Source organism: Protopterus annectens, chromosome 1.part2 (genome assembly GCF_019279795.1).
Source record: "Protopterus annectens isolate FY-2018-M chromosome 1.part2, PAN1.0, whole genome shotgun sequence".
Classification (NCBI taxonomy): domain Eukaryota; kingdom Metazoa; phylum Chordata; order Ceratodontiformes; family Protopteridae; genus Protopterus; species Protopterus annectens.
This window is the reverse complement of record NC_056727.1, coordinates 96,208,642-96,233,404: the sequence shown is the minus strand read 5'-3', so window position 1 is coordinate 96,233,404 and position 24,763 is coordinate 96,208,642. Positions and strand designations below refer to the sequence as shown.

At 41.0% G+C, this 24,763-nt stretch overlaps 1 protein-coding gene across 2 annotated transcripts in view; it reads left to right on the top strand.

Annotated features, from left to right (window-relative positions):
* PUS10 (pseudouridine synthase 10) overlaps window positions 1-24,763 on the top strand; it is a 1,838,120-nt gene that overhangs the window by 1,136,074 nt on the left and 677,283 nt on the right. For both annotated transcript variants that reach the window (XM_044055027.1, XM_044055017.1), the window contains one exon: window positions 7,393-7,478. In XM_044055027.1, the coding sequence (XP_043910962.1) occupies window positions 7,393-7,478 (86 nt within the window). The remainder of the gene's footprint in view (window positions 1-7,392; window positions 7,479-24,763) is intronic.

Sequence of the window (24,763 nt, the reverse complement as noted above, 5' to 3'; positions counted from 1 at the left end):
ATTCCGGGTCGGTCCAACATCCTTGCGGACAAACTCAGTCGCACTATTCTCACCCCTTACGAGTGGTCTCTCAATACTCAGGTAGCGGAACGCATCTTCGCACGGTGGGGAACTCCTTGTTGCGATCTTTTTGCGTCTCCCTCAAACACCAAGTGCGACAGTTTTTTCGCTCTAATACCTCCTCCCGGAGGTACCCCAAGAGACACTCTGGTGCATGCTTGGCCACCCGGTCTTCTTTATGCTTACCCCCCCTTGCCTCTGATGCTCCAAGTTCTTCAGAAAGCCTCTCGGTTGGGGTGCAGAATGATTCTCATTGCCCCATTTTGGCCTCGACAGATCTGGTTCCCTTTCCTAAGGTCTTACTCAGTGAATCCTCCTTGGATTCTAGATCCCATTCCGGATCTGATATCTCACCCATCCCATCTATCGACCCCGAATCTGGACAACCTGAAGCTGACTGCTTGGCTGCTCCAGTTCCACTCCTGATCAGGACTCCCGGTATTTCGTCCCCAGTTAAGGCCATCCTGGTGGCGGCTCATAAACCATCCACCAGGAAAGTTTACCGCAGCAAATGGAAACGGTTCTCCTTGTGGGCGGAGCGGCAAGGTCTAAACCCCTTCACAGTTCCCCTTCCTCTGGTGCTTGACTTCTTAACCACTCTTTTTAATGATGGTGCCAGCAGTTCCACGGTCAAAGTACAACTTGCGGCAATTTCTCATTATCATATTGGTCACGACTCCAGTCCTCTGATGTCTGCCAAATTGTGTAAGATTTTCCTGAAAGGTACTTTTCTTCTCAGGCCCCCTGTAAAGCAAATGGTTCCTCCTTGGAACCTTTCTTTAGTCCTTCAGGCCTTGACCGCTCCCCCCTTCGAACCGGCGGCGACAGTAGATCTGAAATTTTTATCTTTCAAGACGGCCTTTTTTAGTAGCCATTACCTCGGCCAATTGAGTTTCAGAACTTCAAGCCTTATCAGCCAAACCTCCTTACTTGGTCTTTCATCCGGACCGTGTATACCTCAGGACCAACCCGTCTTTTCTTCCTAAGGTAGCTTCTGAAGCAAATATTAATCAATCCATTAACCTCCCTGTTTTCTTTCCTAAATATCAAAACAAGGGTGAATACAAGCTTCATTCCTTAGATGTTCACAGGCAACTTAGATTTTATCTAAACAGGACAGCTGGTCATAGGCAATCCGACCAGTTGTTTATTTCCTTTGCTAAATTTAATTTGGGCAAGCCAATCTCTAAAGTCTCATTATCACGCTGGATTTCGCAGTGCATCTTATTGGCTTATCAAGCTTCTGGAAGGCCCGCACCGGAGTACATGCCCATTCAACCCGGTCAGTCTCTACCTCGGCGGCCTTTAAGGCTAGGATTCCTCTGGATGATATTTGTTCAGCAGCCACTTGGGCTTCATCTCATACCTTTATTTCCCACTACAAGTTGGATATTACATCTAGGGGTAGAGCATCCTTTGGCTCCGCGGTGCTCCGGAATATCCTTCCATGATGGCCACCCAAGATTCAGGTAGCTGGGGACTCTGTCCCACGGGTTGCAGACAAATGAATCTCCTACTTCAGATTTAGAAGTTATGTACTCACCATAACGTTCCATCTGAGTAGGTGTATTCATTTGTCTGCAACCATCCCGCCCTCCTATCCCCCTGGCCTTTTCAGTTTCCTGCATATTATGTGTTACCCTTTTCAGGGTGTTCATGCTGTTGGCAAACTCGATCTGAGGTCATGTAGGGAGAGCAGGGCATTATGGGTGAGGGGAGGAGCTGAGAGCTCGGATCCATAGCTGGAAAACCATGCCGGTTCGGATCCGATATCGGATCCAAGACCCACAGGTTGCAGACAAATGAATACACCTACTCAGATGGAACGTTATGGTGAGTACATAACTTCTAATTATTGCTGCTTAACCTAACTACTGCTTTATGCATTATGATACTGACACCTCACATGTGCATTTACTGCAGTACTCCAGATATATGTGTATATATATATATATATATATATATATATATATATATATATATATATATATTTTGTGGCCGTAGTACTCCAGTTCATATATATATATATATATATATATATATATATATATATATATATGTTACGTGGGTTATGCAACATGCATATTATTACTCATAACATGCTTTGCCATGGGAAATGGTATGTCTCAGTTCCTTTCCTGGCCCCCCCCCTTTCTCGCTTACATCCACAAGGCGGTCCCATTAGAACGGGTCCAATCAACCCCAGCACGCCTCGGTCCGGAATGTCATACCCATCATCCCCCCGTTCCTCCTCCACATCAATCATCCTTCCTATAGGTTCCAGCCGAATCTAACCACACCACTACACATTGCTCACTCTCCACTTCTCGGGACCCATCACATAACTTGTCTCCATCCATGAATCTTCAGGCTTCCCAAACATTTAGTCCACAAACATACGTACCCTTCTTTGCTTACCTTTGAAGCATGGTATGTTGCTCCGAAGAGTCTTTTTAGCAGAATGTTTGGGTCTTCCCGCCAGGGACGAACATGTGTTTGTTTAAGATTAGTCTAAGCAGGTTGACACTGTTTCTTCCACTGGTAGTATCCTGCCAGTAGTCTGGGAAGCAGTGCTGTGCAATGCTTAGCGGTGCTTATTATTTGATTTGCATGATATTTGCCTTTTGGCATTGATTTCGTCTTCATTAAATGTTATATATGTGTCTTGTATCCTTGATTCATGTGTACATACACTGTATGGGGTCCTGGGAGCTTCAACACTTTATTACAATAACACCTCACATCTGGCCTTCCTGCAGTACTTCAATTCACATATTTATGTTATGTAGCAAGTTATACAACATCACACTGTACATAGTTTCATTTCACATGTTCAGTGTTATTTTCCTATGGTGAGGATTTGTTTGTTGAAACCTCACTGTTATGTATTGCTATGATGGCTTAGTGCTTAACTACTGTGACTGTAATGTACAGGGTCCTGGGTTCAAGACTTGCAGAGGCTGTTTATTTTGTTGCTTGGCAGAACATGGGCCATTGGATACAGAGTGATTAAGACACTTTAATCAGTTGTATGCAGGTTTGCTCGAAGCTAAGCAATGCTAACCTCTGGTTACAGTTTCTTACACTCAGCTTCTCCTTTGCTTACTCTGTGTAGGCAATGCTTACCCCCACGCAAATGCACTTAAATACACTTACTACTACTTATATATGCTTACTACTGCTTATATATGCTTAAACCTGCTTACTAGTGTCGTATTCATTATGACACTGACACTTTACATGTGCATTTAATGCATTACTCCTGTTCACATTTACATGTTATTTCATAGGTTATATAACAGGAAAATGTTCACATACAGATTTCACATGGAAAATGGTATGTGCTACAGTGGGACTCGAACCGAGAATGCCTGCTCGTTAGGTGGATGCTCTGCCCACTACACTGTTGCTGTCCTGCTTCATTTGAATATATTTTCCTTATTATCCTCTTCTGCCTTTTAAGCAGCTTTAACCGTAGCTAAGCAATGAGCCCACCCGCACACCTACGGTTAGCTGTACTTGGAGTTTTAATAAACAATATAGAGGTTTCTTCTTTTGATTTTTATGTCCTGTTGCTGTTGTACACACGGGGGACTGTTGGTGAGGATATGCGGACACTTTTGAGCTGTCTCACTCATTTATTTCCACTTTCTGCTGTTCAGCATTGCAGGGGTATGTTTATTCTGCGAGCTTTGCTCTCAGACATGCCCCCTGCACTCGTACACACTCAGTGTAAGCCTGGGAGGTCGGCAGCGCACCTTCATTAATATGCATGGAGCGCTGCCTTTCTCCTCCTACACAGGCACTTCCGTGCAGGACTATGCTAGTCCTGCATGGAAGATTAGTGAATCTGGGGAATAGTGTTTCTCCCAAGAGTAAAGAACTAAATTGGCAAAAATGGGTGCACAGCTGGCACCCATCTCAACTCCTTTAAACTGTCTATAGAACTCCCCTTCAAAGGTCATAAAATTGTTTAAGAGCACAGCTTTCAAAACATCCATAACAAAGTTCACTAGAGAATTATACAGTGAAGTTAATTCATGGACAGCTTCCTGGATTTTCCAAGCCCTGTTTGTGTGGAATCAAAGTGAACAGCTCAATAACATCAGTGGTTGAAAAATGACATGTTGTAGTGTAAAATTCCTGTTTTACTTTGGACAATAAATCCCAAGAATCTTTTAATATATAATTTACTGACTGTAATGAATCCTTCAATACTCTGTCCACAACCCCCCCTCAATGAGTAAGTAGGGCTTTTATGAGCTGAAACGATCAACCTATATGGGGGGAGGGGTTAAAACATTCTTATGGGCTTTTGGGATGGCAAACACAGTGGGAATAAGGGGGTGGTCATTCTTTTAAGAAGTTAAAAATCTCTTTATTAATAACTTCTTGAAAGAATGAATCCTCTAAAAAAAGTTGTATCTTTTTATAGGCTATAGTAATTTTGTTTCTAGATACAATTTCTTATTTCTCTGTATCATTTAATATAGAAAAACTCTGGCCATTATAGTCATTCTTGTCAAGCAGAGTGTATTGTTGACTCTTAAATCTCTTAATAAAATAGTCTGTTCTCTACTTAAATTATAACATTTCCTTTTTTGTGCTGCTCTTGCACTAAAAATTTCCCGAGAACAAATCTTTTCAAAACAGTCAACAGTAGGGTGCAGTGGGAGGTTGAAGGTGCTCTTGCATGTGAAAAGACATGAAGAAAAAGCCATCTCAGGTGCCTGATCCTTAAACATAATTTGCAAACTAGGTTTTCTCGTAAAAAGTTTGTTCTATCAACACTTATGAAACCTCTGTTTTAAAAGCTTGCACAAATTTAATCCCTTTTTTTTAAAAGGAAAAATGAGTTTTGGCAATATTAAGCTCATTGTAATTAAAGATATTAAAAGCTGCATAACTTAACATTTGCCCATCAAAACCTGAAATGATATCTACCCCTTCACTTAATAATTGCCCCTGTTATTATTCCTCCAAAATTGTTTTTGACCTCTTTTCCTGGACCCTTTTGGAGTGTGGAGATGATCTAAAAAAGTATTATGTCTTTCTATTAAAAATCCTCTCTTACCTTCTTAACTATGTCACTTCATTATTAAAATTACTGTTTTTCCCTATATTTGAGTGTGTTGAAGTGGGGCTGTGGTTAAAACATCAGGAATTTTGTCTCTCTCTGCCACCACATGATGCTCTCATTGTAGCCCCTCTTGTCTCTTAACATTCCTGTTTTCTCTTGTTGGTCTAGATAGGCTTTAGGCAAAAGGATAAACCACATTCTGTGCACACTCCAGGGCGAAAGCGCTTGACCAGATTTACATGTTCAATAAAAATGTTTTTGTATATTCACTCAGTTATTTGCCTCACAGTTTTACACCTCTGTATGTGCTGGTTTGTATTCTCTATCCATCTTGAACTCTACCCTCTGTGAGATTTAAATTGATGATCAACAGCTTTGCCTATTCACTTTTTGAGGCTGCTGATCTAGCAGTGTTGGAGATTGTTCTTTGAAAACACGTTTTATTGGCTTTAACTTCTACAAGGAAGAGCTCAGAGGTCTATACCGTTGTAAGTAGGACACTATGTCTGGTCTATTTCAATGTCAAGGACTCCCTTGGAGAGAACCTGTATTTCCAGCTTGGAGTAATTCTGGAATTCTGGGTGGGAGGATGGCATAATGGTTAAAGTGTTTACCTTGCAGACACAAGGTGCAGAGTTTGATTCTCACATGGGGTAATTGGCTAGGCTTAAAATGGCCCACAAGGGCAGTTAGCCTAGTACTAATTTATGATCTATGAACTACTGAAGTAGGTTGTTGCTTGTTTTCCATTCTTCTTCCTGGGAAATAAATGGGGGGGGGGTGTGATGACCCTCACATCAAGGATGTACATGCACACACAAATTTAGGAATATATGTCACAGTTGTCAGTCTCCTGTGCACAAAGCAGAGAAAGGCTGTCAGTTGTCAAGCAGTCTACCAGATACTTTGTCTCTTGCCTTGAGGTGGGCAGCTGCTCACCAGAAAATGTTGTAGTCAGAGCTTACTCTACTAGAAGGATTACTGCTTTCAGTGCTTTTTTTCCAAAATGTCTCCATTGCAGACATCTGTGCTATAATCAGTTGATCTGCAGTGCACACAGTTAGGATGAAGTGCATTTTGAAAAAGCAGTACCCCAAGACTAGGCTGTCTTAGCAGTGTGGAGGCCATTCAGTTGCTTCAAGCCTGGAGGATACTGCTTGGGATTGGTCTAAATCATGAGCTTATCAAAGATTGTTGTCAGTAGTCAGTATAACAGATGATTTGACAATAACTTCTATTGTGGGTCAAGAATGCCTTCTGTCCATTACGCTGTGGATTAATTTCTCCTCCATGAGCCTTAATGAATAAAATTCTCTGTGTAAGGAAGGTGTATATATATATATATATATATATATGTGTGTGTGTGTGCGATCCTGGAGTTATTATATATAGTAAAGGGAGTTTGGGGGGCACCCCCCTCACATGTGTGGGGAGTAAACCCCCACCTATTTTAAATGTAAACCATAGACATGGAAACTTACAAGTCAAATGAATAACTCTTTCCGGAAGATAATATATACCCAAACTATGTGGGGGCTATACCCCCTACACACCACAATGTGGGGGCTGTGCCCCCCCTTACTATATATACTAACTCCTGGATCGCACTACAGTGGGGAACGGGTCATATGCGTTTTCAGTGAAGTGAGCTTTCAGTGAATTGTGCTCAGGCAATTAATTTTCAGTGAAATGAGGCTTCAACGAAATGAGTTTCAGTGAAATGTGTTTTCTATCAAACAAACTAGACCCATATATATATATATATATATATATATATATATATATATATATATATATGAGTTGTTTAATAATGTGTCAGATTTCATTTGTTTTTATCCACCGAAAAATGCTTGCTAGTAAAATGAAAGCAAAGTAGCAGGCTCAGAGGATGCATATACTTGTGTACCTGGCACAGTGCATATTGGTATATATCAATACAAGTGTGTTAACATGTCCAGATACAAGATCTTCCAGTTTTACTGCTCTTGTCCAGTTGCCGAAGAAGTTTTCAGAGTACCTGTTGAAGTAAGTCCTCTTGGAGGATCACTTCATGTGGTAATACATCTACGCCTTCTTTTTTCCATTAGTTTAAGATGAGTTTATTCCTAACAGATTAAATTGAGAATTAGTGAACTGTGAAGTTTTATGTAGACCGGAAGATTACTTTAGTTCCTGACATGTTTGTTAAGGATTGGAAAGAAATTTATGTAGTCTGCTTAGTCATTAATTTATGTATTTTTATCCTGGTATAGGCATTTTCCCTGTCCTCCCTCTTCATCTGAAATGGGATGTGTTACTGAGGAAATTCAGTGTGTCCATGCTCCAGTTTATATTGCAGGTATGTCTTTTATCACAGGAGGAAACTTTGATTTCATATGGAAGTGCCATACTAGTTCTTGCATTATTCAGTCTACAGTGTAATGAATGGATTGTGCATTAATGTGTCTTGTTTCATTTTCATAGTAATCACCCTTCTTCCTTTTCGTTTCAATCTCAGTCTGTTAGTATTGGGTCATACAAAGAGAACAAAGTTGAAATGTTTAGGGACTTCCAAGATGGCTGCACACTGATTGACAGCTTGGCTTCAGCCGTCCCAGTGTAAAAACAGAAACTGTGCAAAAAAAGTAACGGTGAAATTGTCAGCTTGGGTAAAATTCAGTTACTGGCTATAAAGCACATCATCATGTCAGCAAAGAAGAAATCTGAAGAACCTGAAAGAAAATCAACTATCAAAGACTAAGAGAAAACTAGAAAGCCTCCTGCAGCTGTTCAGTAAAAAGCAGTTCAAACTCCAGCCACAGTACAACAGATGTCTTCCAATGATTTAGAGGAAAAATAAATTGAATATACTCAGAGGTGATTAAAATAAGTGCAACATTAAAGGAATAGATTAACTCAAATAACACAAGGCTGGAAAATTGAAGAAACTTTAAGTAGCTATCTAGATGAACTAATAAAACTGCAAAAATCTTAGGCTGAAATGAAGAAAAGGCTGGCTGAGTTATGAAGCTTCTCAAGAAGATCCGTTTCAAAAAACTACAGTACAGTTAGAAGATTCATTTTATAAAAGTACAAATAAACAACTGGACTGGTGTTCCACAGCAAGAGTTGTTAATTGAAAGGGCACATAGAGTGTATGCTCCAAACTTGGTCACAAGAAAGCAGACAAGAACCATGTTAGTAAAGATGCATTCATACCAGCAGAAGTTGATACTGATAAACTGTGGTGGAAAGGAAAAGTATTAAAAATCAGGCTGTGTATTTGTGGAAAATGATTAGTCATTGTACACCGAGCAGAAAAGAAGCAAATTTATCCTAGCAGTGTCAGAATATAGAGAGGCAGGTGTAAGATTCAAGCTGCTGTGTTCAGCTGTTTTCAGAATATTTTTCCTGGGTGATTAAAGATATTTTTGATGCAGAATGGCTAAGGAGGAAATCAAAATGTTTATCCAGCAAAAAGGCCAGCAAGCAGTAGGGCACTCTTCTTTTCATTATTTTGAAAATTAAACTCATGGAGAGGTGTTACTTGTGCAACCTTTCATTTGTATGAAATGAATTTGAGAGAGAGAAAAAAAATACAGGTGTGGTCTACAAGAATCAAGAGTACTTTGGACTTGAACCACAGTCTGGTAATGATCAGGAAGAAGATCAGCAACACTAAAATTACTGAATAAATGGGAGACTAAAGCATCAATCACATTTGTGAAATCTGGATGTGCAAGAAGTCTGGGCTGAGAAAGGCTAGAATTCTGTTGACTTTGTTAAACTTGTGGGTGGCCTTTAAAGCATATACCCCAATTTATGTCATTAATATTTTAGAAGAGCACTAAAGGGGAACAAAGGAAGTAACTGAAAGTAAAACTTTTTTTATTATTAGTATTTCTATAGAAGTCATGATATAAAGTGAATGTTGTATTGCAAAGCAGTATTGTATAGTGTGAGGTCAGGGGTATTTTAAATATGGGGATCTTTTCAGTGACTGTTATATATGTTAAAAGATATTAAAGTAAACTACATTTTCTTTGTTGTAAGAAAGTTATGCTTTGCAATGTAACGAGATGAGAAAAGCTGGACCAGGTACAAGCTTAAGTTCATTGAATGCTGTGATCTTGGCTACTGGGTTAAGGGGTGAGGTGTAGAAGTGTCCTGATTATCTTATCTGTAGAATTAAGATAAGAAATTATATTGTTTTTACAAAGGTGAAGGTTCAGATTTCTGTCCTTGGCTCTAGCTATAACATGTATTTTTTTGTATGGAAATAGGCTTGAAAATAAGACAAAATGATGAAAGGCAAGAACAACTGCCAAGTTTCTTGCATATGCAAAGATGTTAGCTTGTTTTGTTTTCCCATTAGTAAATGTTGTCACTAGGAGACAAGAAGTCTAAAGCTAAGGCAGTTGGTGAAGAGAATTTTGTAGATTGTGATCTGAGAGAAATTTACAGATATTCCTTCATGACCTAAAGGACACCTATTTTCATATTCCTATCCACCCTCTATTCAAGAAATGTTTTCATTTCTCTGTTTCTTCATTTTATTTTCAGTTCTCTGCTTTGCCCTTTGGGCTCCCAGTGGCCCCAAGAGTTTTCACCAAAAGCCTAGCTCCAGTGGTCACCTTTTGCAGGCTTCATGGTATTCAGATTTTTCACTATCTGGACGACCTCTTGCTTCAGGCCCCATCCCAAGACAAGCTAGTGCAGGATCTTCATTTCACCCATCTTAGTTTGTAAAGTCTGGAGTTCACAGTCAACCTTCAAAAGTTAAGACTGACTCCATCTCAGGACCACATCTTTCTAGGGTGCAGGATCCAAACTGTTCCAATGTTAGCCTCTCTTTCTGCCTCCAAGGTTCTGTCTCTCATTAATTATTTTCTTTTCCTGCTTCCCCTGACCTGTCTTCTGCTGAGGGAGTTTCTAAGGGCTTTGGGGTTCATGGCTTCTACTATCCCCATTCTTCTATGGGCCAGGCTTTTTAATTTCTCCAAGTCTTTTGAGTTTCTAATACCATGACTGGAATGTACCCCATTCCTAAGTCAATGTATGATCAAAGTTCCTGAAATTAGTATTGTTTCAATTTTTGATGTTAGCCAGAAATGATCTTCACAGCACCCACGTTGTGCCCACTATTGACTCCTCCTACAATTGATACGGAGTTGCATGTATTGGTAACATATCCAAGTACGACTTTAAATTATTTTTAATAAGGCACATTTCTCCTACTACTGTTGGAACTGTATGGGTATGTTTCTCTAGCAGTGCCCTCGTTTCTGCTTGCAAATCCTCATATTGTATGACTTTGTGTCTCTCTGTATGTAAGATACTCTAGCGACAGGGTAGAGCAATTTCAGTGATCAATGCTACTTTTCTCTTCTTCTTATGGACTGCTATATCTAACTTCCTTGCATCTGTTTTTTGAACTGTTGGTATTGAGTGATTCTGTGTGAGATAAACTTCATCATTTTCTATAAAGCTTTGTGGCTCATGTTTCCAATGCTTTTCAGCTACTTTAGTATTGTAATGTTTGCACAATCCCCAACCAACAGTCTTGCAACATTATTATGCCTTTCAGTATACAGTCCTTCTTCCATTGGTATGTCGCAACCAACAATAAGATGTGTGTGTGTTTCCAGTTCTTTTTTACAAAACTTAATTTTTTCTGTTTCTCACATATGTTCAATGGACTTTGTAGACCAATGTGTATGTAGCCCACTGTCTTGGGTTGCCAATATTAACCTTTCATGTTTTGGTTTAAATTCACCTCTCCTTAAGCATTCCTGCATTTGACCCTGATCAACTTGAGGTTGTTCCAAGAGAGTTCTATACCTACATCTGTATTTATGCATTTCCCGCATTTCTTACCTTCTCATCTGATCCTTCACCTTATATTCTTTCTTTTGTTTTTTGGCACATTCAGTTTCTGAATGATTTTTATGTACTTCTGGTTTGATTTCTATTCCTGTTTGACACTGATATGCATCTACTAAACTAAGCAGGAAAGTCATCTTAGACATATTTTCACCATGTTTTAAAACTTTCACTGAGTTTGGGTCTTGTGACGTCAACAGATGTATGCAATCCTATGACTGCAGATCTGTACATGCAGAATGGGGGATATGTATACTCTTGGTATACACTCTTCTCCTTTCAGGTTTTCACATTAGAGGTCGCCACAGCAGAATAATGGTCCACAGAAAGATTGGCAATGGAGTTTTACAGTGTCAGGCTGCCAGCCCAACACCCAACCTTCCACAGAAGGCACACAAATGCACACACTCATACCTAGGGCCAATTTAGTGTCCAATCCACCTGCAGCATGTCTTTGGGATGTGGGAGGAAACCGGAGCACCCTAAGGAAACCCACGCAGTCACAGCACTGATTTTTGTAAATCATTTGATAAGTATGAAGCATCCTTCTTCTTTTCCTCTCCAACTTGATCCATCACCTTTTGGGTCAGTCAGTCACTCCAAAACTGTGAGGTAGGACAGGAAAAGCAAATTGGCTTATAGCTTGGACTTTGTTCCTAGATATGAACGCTGTTTGCAGTATTAATTTTAGTCTTCTAAAATATTCCTTAGAAAGTTTTATTTGCATTTGTTAATGTTTTATTGCTGATCCTTCATCATCTTCCAAATAATTATACAATCCCTCTTGCTCAAGTTATTTTACATCACTTTCCTGTCCCCGGCTGATGTTTTCTTGGTGCTGCAGCTTTTCTGCTTTAAAGGATGCTTTTGCACATTTATCAAGACCAAATAACATTCTAATATCATCTGAAAAAGTGTTGACTACTTGCAGTTGTGCTTTCAGTTCATCATCTGATGAACTATACAGATCTGATGTTGTCTTTTTCATTCTTCCTCACAAATGGGGCTGAGGATCAGATCCTCAGAGCCAACTTGGCCACATATACAAGACTTTGGATCAGAAGCTCATGCTTCTCCCTCTATCCATAATGCTATATTTCACCCCCAACTTCTCAGATCTAGGTTACTGCCATCATGACAAAACAGATCAAAAAGCTTGAGCAGTGAGAGTGAAATTCTTTTTCCATTTCCTTAAGTTTAACTATTCTTTTGCCTCCTTAATGTTAGAATTAGCTTTTCTTATTTTCCTCCTCCCTCTCTTTGACTTAGAATATTGGTAGCATTAGAGTTTTTTGATCTCTCATTCCTTTCTGTTCCTTCTTGCCTCATGCGTTTTGGCACTTTTCTTTTCTCTCTGCATATATATATATATATATATATATATATATATATATATATATATATATGTGGGTCTATTTCAGAATGTTGACCATTCAGAATGCCGACTTTCATATGGCCAACACCATATGATCGATATTCCGAAAGACCGACATCCTGAAATAGCACCATTTACCTACCTGTAAACACAGTAAAACTGTGCTGTGTTATGCAGGGGGACAAGCCCCCCTGCACCCCACACCCCCTGCTACTTAAATATTCTCACTCCGAGATCGCACTACAGTGCAGGAAAGGGGAATCTCTCATTCCTGCACTGTAGCGGGATCTCTGCTATCATTTGTTGGCCTTTCAAATATTCGCTCATATGGTGTCGGTCATATGAGGTTCGAACAAATGAAGGGCTCCCATATATATATATATATATATATATATATATATATATATATATATATATATAGGTTTACTATCAAAACATCGAACATCACAACGTAAACCAGTGAAAAATGCGGTTTAAATGTTCGATGTGCTTAATATTAATTAGCTGACATTGCTGGATTGAAAATACGGAACATTTCGAATTTGGCAGTTTTTGATGTCAGCCAGGATATACTTACTTGCCACAACTTACCTGCTTGCTTTCCAGGAGTATGAACAAATGCAGTTCAGTACTGCATAATGATAGAATTCACGTTTTTGCAGGGAGGCAAGCCCCCCTGCGCCCCTACAACCCCTGCAAACTATATATTCCAACTCTGAGATCACTCTACAGTGAGGAAAAGGATAAATTTCCTGATCTGCAGTGTACCGTGATCTCTGTTCATAACATTGAACATATATCAGCGAATGCACAGTGGCATTCGCTGCAACAGACACTTGGAGAATTGAAGGTCGGCAATACGGGAATCAGTCAACTGATGTCCCAACATTCCCTTGTTCGCCCAACCTTAATTTTTCATTCAGTAAACATATATAGGTCTACTTTGATTCACTGAAAACTCATTTCACTGAATTTCAATTCACCCTCAAAAAATCGCTGAAAGCACAAATCAATGAAAATTAATTTCACTGAATCACATTTCATTGAATGGAAGTACTGTTGGGCAAATCAAATGTATATGCCCTTTTCCCCACTGTATTGCGGTCCTGGAGTTAGTAATATATAGTTGGGGGGGTGGGTAATATATAGTTGGGGGGGTGGGGGGACACAACCCCCCCACCTACTTACCTTTTATATTTATGAATCTCATTTCACTGAAAGCTAACAATATAAAACCAAAAGAAGGTGGGGGGGGGGCTACTCCCCCCCAACTGTATATGTATATGTGTGTGTATATAAATAAATATATATATATATATATATATATATATATATATATATATATACTAACTATATATATATATATATATATATATATATATATATATATATATATATATATATATAAAACTATATATATATATATATATATATATATGTCCCAACAAACCAAGGCAAAGGAATAGGCCAATGCAGCCAAACTCAGTGTAGGCCCGGTACAACAAACCAAGGCAAAAGAAATAGGCCAATGCAGCCAAACTCAGTGTAGGCCCGGTACAACAAATTCAAGGGTTAGTCCTTTGCGAATCAATAGACCATAGTACAGGTAGAACTAAATAGGGTTTACCTCTAGTTCCCCTCATTCTTATCACATGCTCACATATATTATTGATCTCTACAGGTATATAGCCTCTATCAACAAAAGAGATCTTCAGTGCCTCTAATTCTCTCAAGAAATCTTGATCTCGAGAGCATAGACGTGAAACCCTCAATGCTTGCCCCTTTATGATATTGGTAAAGACTTTTTTTTTGTGCATACTATCTCTAGAAAGGAAGGAGTTAGTATGACAGGATTTCCTATATACACTAGTGTGGAACGTGCCCTACATAATGTACAGTGGTGTCTAAAAAATCAATAGAGGTTGAGGAGGACTTCATAGTGAATTTCAAAAAACCTTCCAAGTTGTTAAGTTGTTCATGGAACGTGAGCAGCAAGGCACCAGTCCCCTGCCATAGAAGAAAGAGGTCATCCACAAAACGCCTGTAGAAAATGATACTGGCATTGTTGAGTATGACCTCCCTCTCCCAGGCCACCATCACCAAGTTGGCATAGGAGTTGGCGCAACTGGTGCCCATTGCCACTCCTGATACCTGTCGGTAAAGCGTATCCATGAACAAAAAGTAGTTGTTATCTAGTACTACTTCTAATAATAGACATAGAAAATCCGTCTCAGTGCTTGATAAAAATCCATTCAATACAGACCTCACCATTTGGATACCAACCCCATTAGGTATACAGGTGAAAAGTGATGTGACGTCTAGCGTAGATAATAGCACCTCACCTTGTAACTCATAGGAATCAACAAATTCATACAGATCTCCTAGAAATTGCTCAGTGTTTTTAAGCACACTCAGATGATGATTTTTGTCAGTTTATATTTTATACTATTTGTATACTGCCTTCAGTTTGTATTGTTTCATTTATAATATGTTTTTATGATCCTTTAGCTTTTAATGTGTGTGTGTCATATCAGTCTGCTTTGCAGGAACAGGATAGTACTGTTGCTTTAAGGATATGGCAGTGAGCAGGAAGTGATGTAAGTGTGTGTGATGTAGAATCCTGTATTTAAATGTTTGGATATGTGTTTTTCAGTTGTAACGTCTGAGGAAGAGAACTTGTTTCTTGAAAGCGCTAACGGTTATTAAAAAGCTTTTAGTTCTACCTGTACTATGGTCTATTGATTCGCAAAGGACTAACCCTTGAATTTGTTGTACCGGGCCTACACTGAGTTTGGCTGCATTGGCCTATTTCTTTTGCCTTGGTTTGTTGTACCGGGCCTACACTGAGTTTGGCTGCATTGGCCTATTTCTTTTGCCTTGGTTTGTTGGGACATATACATTGTGATCTTTGCTCGGGGTTTGGAACTGTTTATATATATATATATATATATATATATATATATATATATATATATATATATATATATATATACTATCTCTCTCTCTCTCCCTCTCTCTCTCTCTATATAAATATATATATATATATATATATATATATATATATATATATATCTCTCTCTATATATATATATATATATATATATATATATATATATATATATATATATACATATACTAACTCCATATATATATATATATATATATATATATATATATGTATATACTAACTCCATATATATATATATATATATATATATATATATATATATATATATATATATATATATATATATATGACTATTTCCTCTTCCCAAACCTTAAAAAGAGTTTGAATGGGTGGCAGTTGTTGAATGATTCTGAGATGATTGCAGCAGCAGAGCAGTATTTCAATGACCAGACTTTTCTTTGGCTGAGTTATAGAAACTTTAGACATGATGTGCCAAGTGCGTTGAACTTTGGGGAAAATATGTTGAATAATTTGTAAGTTTCATGGCTCCACATCATTCCCTTCTTGGCTGGGCTTAGAACTTTTCAGCACACCCTTGTACTGCTTGCGTTATCAAAGGTGGGCATAATTTCTGAAAAAGAGAAATCCACCAATTTTAAGAAATGCAGTTCTTGTGGGCATAATATCCACAATTCTGATTCCCACAAGAAGTGTGTCTACTGTCTGGGACCTGAGCATCTAAAATCCATCTGCGAGATATGTGCCATATTTAACCACAGAAACCTTTCCAACTGCAGCAACAAACTTGTCCTTAAAGGCTTGCTTCCAGCTACTTCTTCCTCCTCTAAAACTCCAGGGATTCTTAAGAAAAGAGCCCTCCAGATGTCTCCATGGGCCTCATCAGAGCCTCCTGAAAAACAGAGGAAGACTTCAGATCCAACCCTTTTGGATCAGAAGACTGTAACACCTATCTCTGATCCACAGGCCCCTTTGGATCCAACAGGCATAATTACTGTCACCAGCTCTCCTATACCATCCTCATCCTACTCTTTTCCCAGACTCTTGTATCTGACAGCTAGGGTCCGGTCAAAGGAGTTTGTATTGAAACCAGTTTCTCTGGCCTTGCCCTCACAGTTACTTTAAACTCCAAAGATAAAATTCTAGACCTGCTTCCTCAGCTTCATCCAGGTCTTCAAGGAGCTTGGCAGAGGCAGATATAGACAGGATGATGCAGAGATTTGTCAGAGCTCCGATCCAGATGGGGTTCCTGCCAACTCCATCTCCCACCCAGCCAATACTGTCTCCTTCTCCGATCAGACCTGTGGTCTTGCAGTCTTAGGATCCAAGATCCCTGAGAGAGTAGGCATTGGATCTGAGGAAGCTCCCTTCCTTGACTTTGGTGGTTTCTCTGACCAGCCCTTCTCCAATACCGTTGGATCAGGCCGGGTCTCAGATTCAGAAGTCAGTGTAGAGTCCAAGGGGTTAGGTTCAGCCCTTACTCTGTCAGATACATCCCTCCCTCTTGGTGCCTCGGCTGTTAACAGCTCAGGTCCGATTCTCTCTGGAGGTCTCAGATCCAGGGTAGGCCCCAACCTCTTATCCTCAGTTGCCTCTGTTCTGAGGAGGGTGTAGAGGTGTCCTCGGGTCCATCAGCCTTTCAAGTGGTAGAAAAGGGCTTCTCTTTGGATACAGAGCTGTCCTGTCATATCTTGGATCTTACCCATTACCTCTCATCTGGTCCTAGCTCTGAGCCCATCATTCCTGATCCTCAAGGTCAGTCAGCTCTGGGAAGCCTCCACACTCATTCCCCATTCTTCTGACACCTGCCCTGAACACCCAATGGAAGAGGTACCTCAGAAGAAAATGTGTAAGTGGAGGCATATAGACTTCCCTATGGAGTCTCTCTCATGGAAAACACAGATTTTGATGGGGAAAAGGACACCCCCCCCCCCCCAGTCGCCACCTGACAATGACTCGTTTTTGGACATCCTGGAAAACCTCAAACAGAAGGGTGGCTGGTCTTCCCAAGCTCCTCCTTCTGAGGAATCAGTGATGCTGAAGGCTTTTGGTGCTGGCCCATTTACCTCTTGGGTGACCCCCCCCCGTCAGATGAACTTATTGGTCTAGTTTCCCACCAGGCTTGGAAGGAACCAGACACTGTTCAGCAGTTCCTTAAGCACCCAGATAAACATAGTTCTTCCTTCAGACAAAACCCAATGGAGAAAAAGGAATTCCCATTGATGTCATAGTTGTGGTGGCAGCCACTGAGAAGGAGCTAACCGAGCAAAGCTCCTCTGTCCATCCACTGTACAAGGAATCCAGAGTGTTGGTCAGATTTGGAAAGTGCATGTACACCTCAGCCACATTTAAACTGAGGTCATTAAATTACCTGGCATATTTTACTCATGTACAGAGAGATTTCATCAAGGAACATTTATACTCTCTCACTGAGTCCATGTCTGTAGAAGTTTTCAAGAATGTTTCTCCTCAACTGGCTACTCTTTCATCTGTTGCCATGTCATTGTTGAGGCTGATCTCCCATACAGCGGAGGTTGCCTTACAAGCAGCCAGTTCAAGCATAGCCATGAGGAGACATGCCTCGATGAGGCTGTGTGACTTTGCAAACCCCTTCAAGGCGTCTTTTGTTATTGCCCCCATTTGATGGTTCCTCCTTGTTCGGGCCATCTGTGAAAGGCATGCTCACCCACAGCGAGCAGGAAGGAAAGACTGTCTGCTGTTGGAATCAAGTTTTCTACCCTGGGATGTTATTGGAACCCTCATGTTCCTAGCTTGAGCCTCATCTTTACTTGTGTCTGTTCTATCTCTTTAACACAGTGGTTAGTAAGGTAGCAAGCTTGATTTAAGGAGTTGGGGCTAGAGTAGAGCATTGTGGGTAGAGGGAGGAGCTCGATCTTTGAATCTGAAGTCTTGTATATGTGGCCTAGTCAGATCCGAGGATTGGATCATACACCCCATTTGTGAGGAATAATGAAAATGGCAACACAGATGACAAGTTATGGTAAGTGCATAACTTCTAATTTTAAATCATTCACTAAATGAAGATGAGAAGTACTTACACTTTGTTGTTTTGTGGGAGCCAAATTGTGGCGATGACGTAATCTTTTAACTAGACAGCTTAATGGGTTAATAGCAAGACAAAAGAGCAGCAGTGACAAAGAATCACCCTGGAATATTCCCCTTTGAATTTTTATCCCAGGAATAATAATTTGTCCTTTATCACGGCATAACCGCAAAGTGGTTTTCCACTGTTTTATGGTCACTGTAATGTAATCTATCAGTGTAGGGTGTATTTTATACATTTTTAAATAGTCTTTTATCCATGACTGTGGAATACTGACAAATGCTTTTTTGTAGTCTGTCCACACCATACTTAGATTAATTTCCTTTTTACAGATTTTCTTCTTGTTTCACTGTTGCAGTCATCACATTTGGGTTATCCCTCCTAGGGTAGCCCTCGGCCGGCCCGAATCCCAGAGGCTTAGTATTTCTGCATCGGTTGCTGTCACTTGAGGACTGACATCAGGTCGTCAGTAATATAAAGTAAGGCAGCCGATGCCATTACATCAGTCTTTCTTGCCATGGAGCCCGAAGCAGAAGCGGTCGGCCGCTACCTGAGTTTCCATCTCAATCTGAAGTTGAAGTCTTCTAAAGCTAAGTACCCTGTTGGGGATCCTTTTTTCTTGCACTAACCGATGTCAGAAAAAGTTAACAATCATCTCCCCTGTGGAAAGCAAATGCCACATCGAGACTTCCACTCTTACTGCGTCACTTGTTTAGGCCCAGACCACGACGTCCCCCATTGTCACTTCTGTGCTTTGTTCAACGCCAGAGCTATCCATCATCAGGCCGTTATTGTAGCCAGATATTTTCGTTTACAGTCTTCGAATTCTGATATGGCTTCATTAAGCCATCTGACAGCAGATCTTCCGAAAAAACGTAAAGATAAAGACAGAGACAGACCGCACAGGTCCAAACTTACTGACGACGCTTCCGTTAAGCTAGTCGTCAGTCCTCCTGTTCTCAGTGAGGTGCTTTCGCAGCCCCTGATGCCCAATGCTGTTGATTCGCAGGGCGCTACCGAGACCCTTTCGGAGTCCAGTATGCCGCATAACTCTTCTACAACTAAGGATCCTGGGGTCGTCATTATCTTGGATGGGTCTGGAGCTGCTGAGCAGGCACCAGCTTCCGAGGAAGTCCTTCGCACTACCGAATCTCAACACAAACCGTCTTCTTTTGCAACTACTTTTCTTTCAAAAACGACCGAGTTTCTTAGGCCCAGGGTTTGAACCACACCCAAAAAAACAACGACCCACTCTCAGGCACCTGCTACCTTGCCTCAGTCTCAAATGCTTAAAATGGCTGAAGATCTTATCATGCTGATCAGGGGAAGCCAAGCTACCCCCTCAAAAAGAAAAAGAGATCTGTCCCCTGTAGTTTTGTCTGAACAAGAGTCAGATGAATCTGATGCATCTGACTATGAAGACATGCAACCCATCTCCACTTATGTGGATTCTGATGCAGAGAACTCCATTCCTTCAGCCTCTCACCCAGAGGATTTTTCCTTTGGGGAAATCCTGCATACTTTAAGGGAACATTTCCATTGGGAGAGTCAGGACTACCCTCAGTCTAAAAAGAGACTCAGGGAATTCTCAGATCTTCCGCAACACAGAACCTTGGCCATCCCCCCAGTCCTGGATGTTGCGGATGATGTTTTTCTTGAGTCCAGCTTGACTCCTTCTCCCAGAAAAGGTACTACAGAGTCCATGACTCACACAAATATCTTTTTAAAAATCCAACAGCTAACCCTGAGGTCATTTCTCAAGGGCCAAAAGGGATTAAAGCAACCTCTGCTAAGAATCCCAAAAACTCAGACAGGGATCCCTGAGTATTGGAAAGATGGGGTAAAAAAGTTTACACCTCAGCTACTCTTTTGCTATGAGGCACTAAATTGTTAGTTCCATATGCTGAAATTCAGCAACATATCCTGGAACTCCTTAAACAAAAAAATGTCTTCCCTTCCTGCTTGGGTAGAATCTAAAGATTTACAAGATTTAATGCATTCTGCAAGCCAAGTAACTAAACACACTTTGCACTGTGAATGTTCTTCGTGTTTCACTGTTGCAGTCATCACATTTGGGTGCTTCAACTATGGAATCTGCGGATGTCTCTACCTTGTATGGGTCCGGAGCTGCTGTGCAGGCACCGGCTTCTGAGGGTGTATTCAGGCCTACTGATTTGCATATTAACCCAACGCCATCTTCTTCTTCAAGGCCTAAAACTCGATGCATGCCTAGAAAACTGATGCCCAGACAGCATGGTCAGGCCTCTATGCCTAAAAAACAAATGATAAGAATGGCTGAAGACCTTATTACTTTAATCAGGGGAAGCTAGCCTTCTCCCTCTAAGAGACCTAGGACTGAATTTGCTTATGATTCTTCTGATCAGGATTCTGAAATTGCTGTTTCCTCTGATGACCAGGATTTACCCTTATCTACCTATGAGGATTCTGATGCAGAGGACTCTATTCCCTCTGCTGCCCCTCCAGAGGATTTCTCTTTTGGTGAAACATTGCATACTATTAGGGAGCATTTTCGCTGGGAAAGCCAGAATTACTCTGATTCTAAAAAGAGGCTTGGGGATTTCTTATTCCTGCCCCAACACAAGCCTTTAGCTATCCCCCTGTACTGGACATTGTTGATGATGACTTTTCGGAGTCTAGCTTGGTCTCTGGAAGGCATATTTAGCTATGTTGGAGAGTAAGTGGCAAATTTTATGTGATGCTACCACAAGTCCTGGGTTAAACGATTGTTCATAGGTTCATAGGTTCATACTAGGCTATCTGCCCGAGGGCATTTACAAGCCTAGCCCATAGTTTTGTGGCTTACGCCACCCCTTTAGTTTGGAGAAACTATGCCCATTATTTTGCTGTGCCTCTGTCGAGCAGTGACACTGAGGTAACCCCTGGGGTGTATCTGCGATCTCCCATCCATTGGTCAAGATTCCTCTTGAACAAGGCCAACGAGGTGCTCTGCCTCACATAAACCGGGATTTTGTTCCACAGCATAGGGAGTCTTTGGGTGATGAATATATCCCTCCAGCACGTCCTATTAATAACCGTGTCGAGGTTTAAGTCTCCCGCCCTTGTGGCTCTGAGGGATCTAGATTTTTTGAGATGAAGCATGTTCATCAAATCTGGGTTCGACATGGCCTTGTATGTCAGGCACAGGTCACCTCTGAGCAAGCGGTAAGCAACTGAATATAACTGGAGTTCTTTCAGTCGTGCAGCATAAGACAGATTTTTAACACCCTTTATCCTTTTGGTGAGGAACTTTTGTGGCCTCTCCAGCTGCTGCAAGTGTCGGGTCAGATACATTCCGAATGGGGCATTGTACTCAATCATTGGTCTGATGAGTGATGAGTATAGGGAGACTATGACCTCCCTTGATCTAGATGTGAATCTCTTCATGATAAGGTGTGCAGTGTAGAAGGTATTCCTAACTACTTTAGCAATATGAGTGTCGAATGAAAGGCTACTGTCAACCTGGGTTCCCAGGTCCCTGATAACTTCTTCTGTGATCAGGGGATTGCCACCTATATGGTTGCTAGGGGTAACCTTGTTTTTCCCGAAGGGTATGACTATGCATTTCTTGGCATTTAACTTTAGGCCATGGCTCTGGCACCAGTTATCCGTTTCTGTGAGACCCTTCTGAAGGATATCTGTGTCGGATGTGTTTTCGACTCGGCCCAGTTTGCAGTCATCTGCAAACTTTGTCAGCCATAACCCTCCTGTGTTTGCTTGTACTTCAGAAAAGTAGATGCCAAACAAGAGTGGGCCCAGGACTGAGCCCTGTGGGACACCACTTGTGACAGGCTTTGAGTCTGACATGGCGCCAGCAACTCTGACCCTGTGGGTTCTGTCACTCAGCCAGTTTGCAACCCATCTTGTAATGTATGGGTTTACATTTAAGTTGATGAGTTTTTCAATGATACCCGAGTGGGGTATTGTATCGAAAGCCTTCGCCAGGTCTAGGTAGGCTGTATGGACTGCCTTTCCCTCGTCAATGGCCTTGGTGACTGTTTCGAAAAAGTCAACCAAGTTTAAAAGGCATGATCTGCCTTTGACAAAGCCAAACTGGGTTGGATCCAACGTCTGCAAATTCCCTATGTCTTTATTTATGAGATCCATTATGATCCTCTCTTGTATAAGTATTAAACCCTTTCTATTATTGGATTAATTTTTTACTTATTAATTTTTTATTTATTATACTATACATTCTATTTTATGTCTTTGGAACAGTTAGTGATTGGGATATGTAGTGGTTTTTCATACATATTCCTTATATTTTTATTAATTATTAGTATATTTATGTGTGACTCATACATTAGTGCTATCACTTTTCATTCTTTAGACAATTCTTACACAACTATTTACTCATATGATTACTATTTATCTATAGACTGTGTATTGTGTTTTTATTCTGTATGCGTGGCAGTTGCAGTCACGATGGTTTTAACTGTTATTAACTTGTGGCTATGTTGCATTAAATGTTAAAGGCTTTTTAAAAAAGAAAAAAGTTTTTGGTGCCAAACAGTTTTTAAAAAGAGAGGATTATACTTGGTTAATTGGTTCTGAGGAAGTCTGTCTGTTTGCAGATGAAAGCGCTAAACCCGTCTATATTTCTGGAGTTCTATGTGATTTCTGGTCAATAAATTCTACTTTTCTTCACCTTGTTCGAGCAGTGGTCCTTTGGTTTTGGGCTTTTACATCGGGACTTCGTTCATTAGCCACATTGTTTTAAGTTCAACATTCATATTTACAAATGATAGAATTATCCGCACAGTTCTATCTGCCTAGGCTGGCAGCCTTCACCCATCTCTACCAGTCTTCACACATGGTTTAAGGAACAACCCCTGCCAGACCATGTCAAATCTAAATTGTTGGATGCCCCCTTGCACAAAGCTTATTTGGCACTAAGGAAGAAGAAGTCTTAAAAAAGATGGAAGAAAAGCACTGGTCCTTTCTTGCTCCGAGTAAACCTGCCCAGCCTAGGCCCCTTGGAAACAGACCCCCCCCCCCCCCCAGACAGCAGCCCCAGGGAATGCAGAGATCTAAGCAGTGGACTACCTCCACTTCAAAACCAGGGAGTTCTAAGCCACCCCCTTATGATAAGAACTCACAATGACTCGCATCCTCCTTCACCCTCTGCCCATCTTCACTTACCCCTAGGAGGAAAACTCTCATTTCACTCAAGCACCTGGACCACCATAACCAAGGACCAATGGGTTCTGAACATTGTGTCTCAGGGATACAAATTTTCCTTCCATACCCTTCCAACCCCAAAAGGGTTCCCAGATCTACCACCAAATCAGTGGGCAGAGGCTCAAAAGCAAATCCTTTCCCTTCTCTCTATGAGAGCAGTACAGCACGTTCCTGCAGAACAGATAGGCCAAGGCTTCTACTCCAAACTTTTTCTGGTGCCACATCCTCGATCTATCAATTCTAAACACCTTCCTGGTGATCCCAAAATTCAAAATGCTCACCCTTCAGAAGCTGCTACCCATGCTCTCCAAGGACACATGGCTAGCCACCCTAGATCTAAAAGAGGTCTACCTCCACATTCCTATCAGGGAATCATGCAGGAAATATCTCCGCTTCAGGGCAAGATCTCAACACTTTCAGTTCTCTGAGCTTCCCTTTGACTTATCTACTGCTCCCAGAGTTTTTACAAAATGTCTGGCTCCGGCCATTGCCTTTTGCCGACAAAGAAATATTCAAATTTACCTATACTTGGACAACTGTCTTATTCAGGCAGACAGCCAGGAAAAGCTGCTCAAGCACCTGGCCATTATAAAGACACTACTAACCTCCCTAGGATACACAGTCGACGAAAAGAAATCCAAACAGGTGTCCAGCCAAAGGATAATCTTCCTGGGAGCAAGTCTGGATACAGCATCCCGGATGGCATTTCTTACATCAGAGAATCAAATTTTCCTGACAGCCTACTTCTCTCAACTAGCCACCAGGCCCCAGCTATCTGTAAGCATCTTGCGTACTAGTCATTCCATGTGCCAGACTGCACGAGGAAACTTCAGTGGTACCTAAAGAGCCTTTGGTGTCAACACTTTCAAGACCTGGAAACTCTTCTATCTATAATTCCTTCAGTGGTACCTAAAGAGCCTTTGGTGTCAACACTTTCAAGACCTGGAAACTATTCTATCTATAATTCCTTGCCTCAGAAAGGAATTTCTTTGGTGGGCAGCAGCATGCTCCCACAACAAGGGACTGCCCTTCTCCCCACCCCACCCCGCCCAGACCCTCACCACAGATGCATCAGACTATGCTTGGGGTGCACACCTGGATGGCAGGTGCAAACAGGGCCAATGGAGCCCTCAGGAAATCCCTCTACACATCAATCAAAAAGAGATGATGGCTGTGCAGCATGCCTTGATAGCTTTC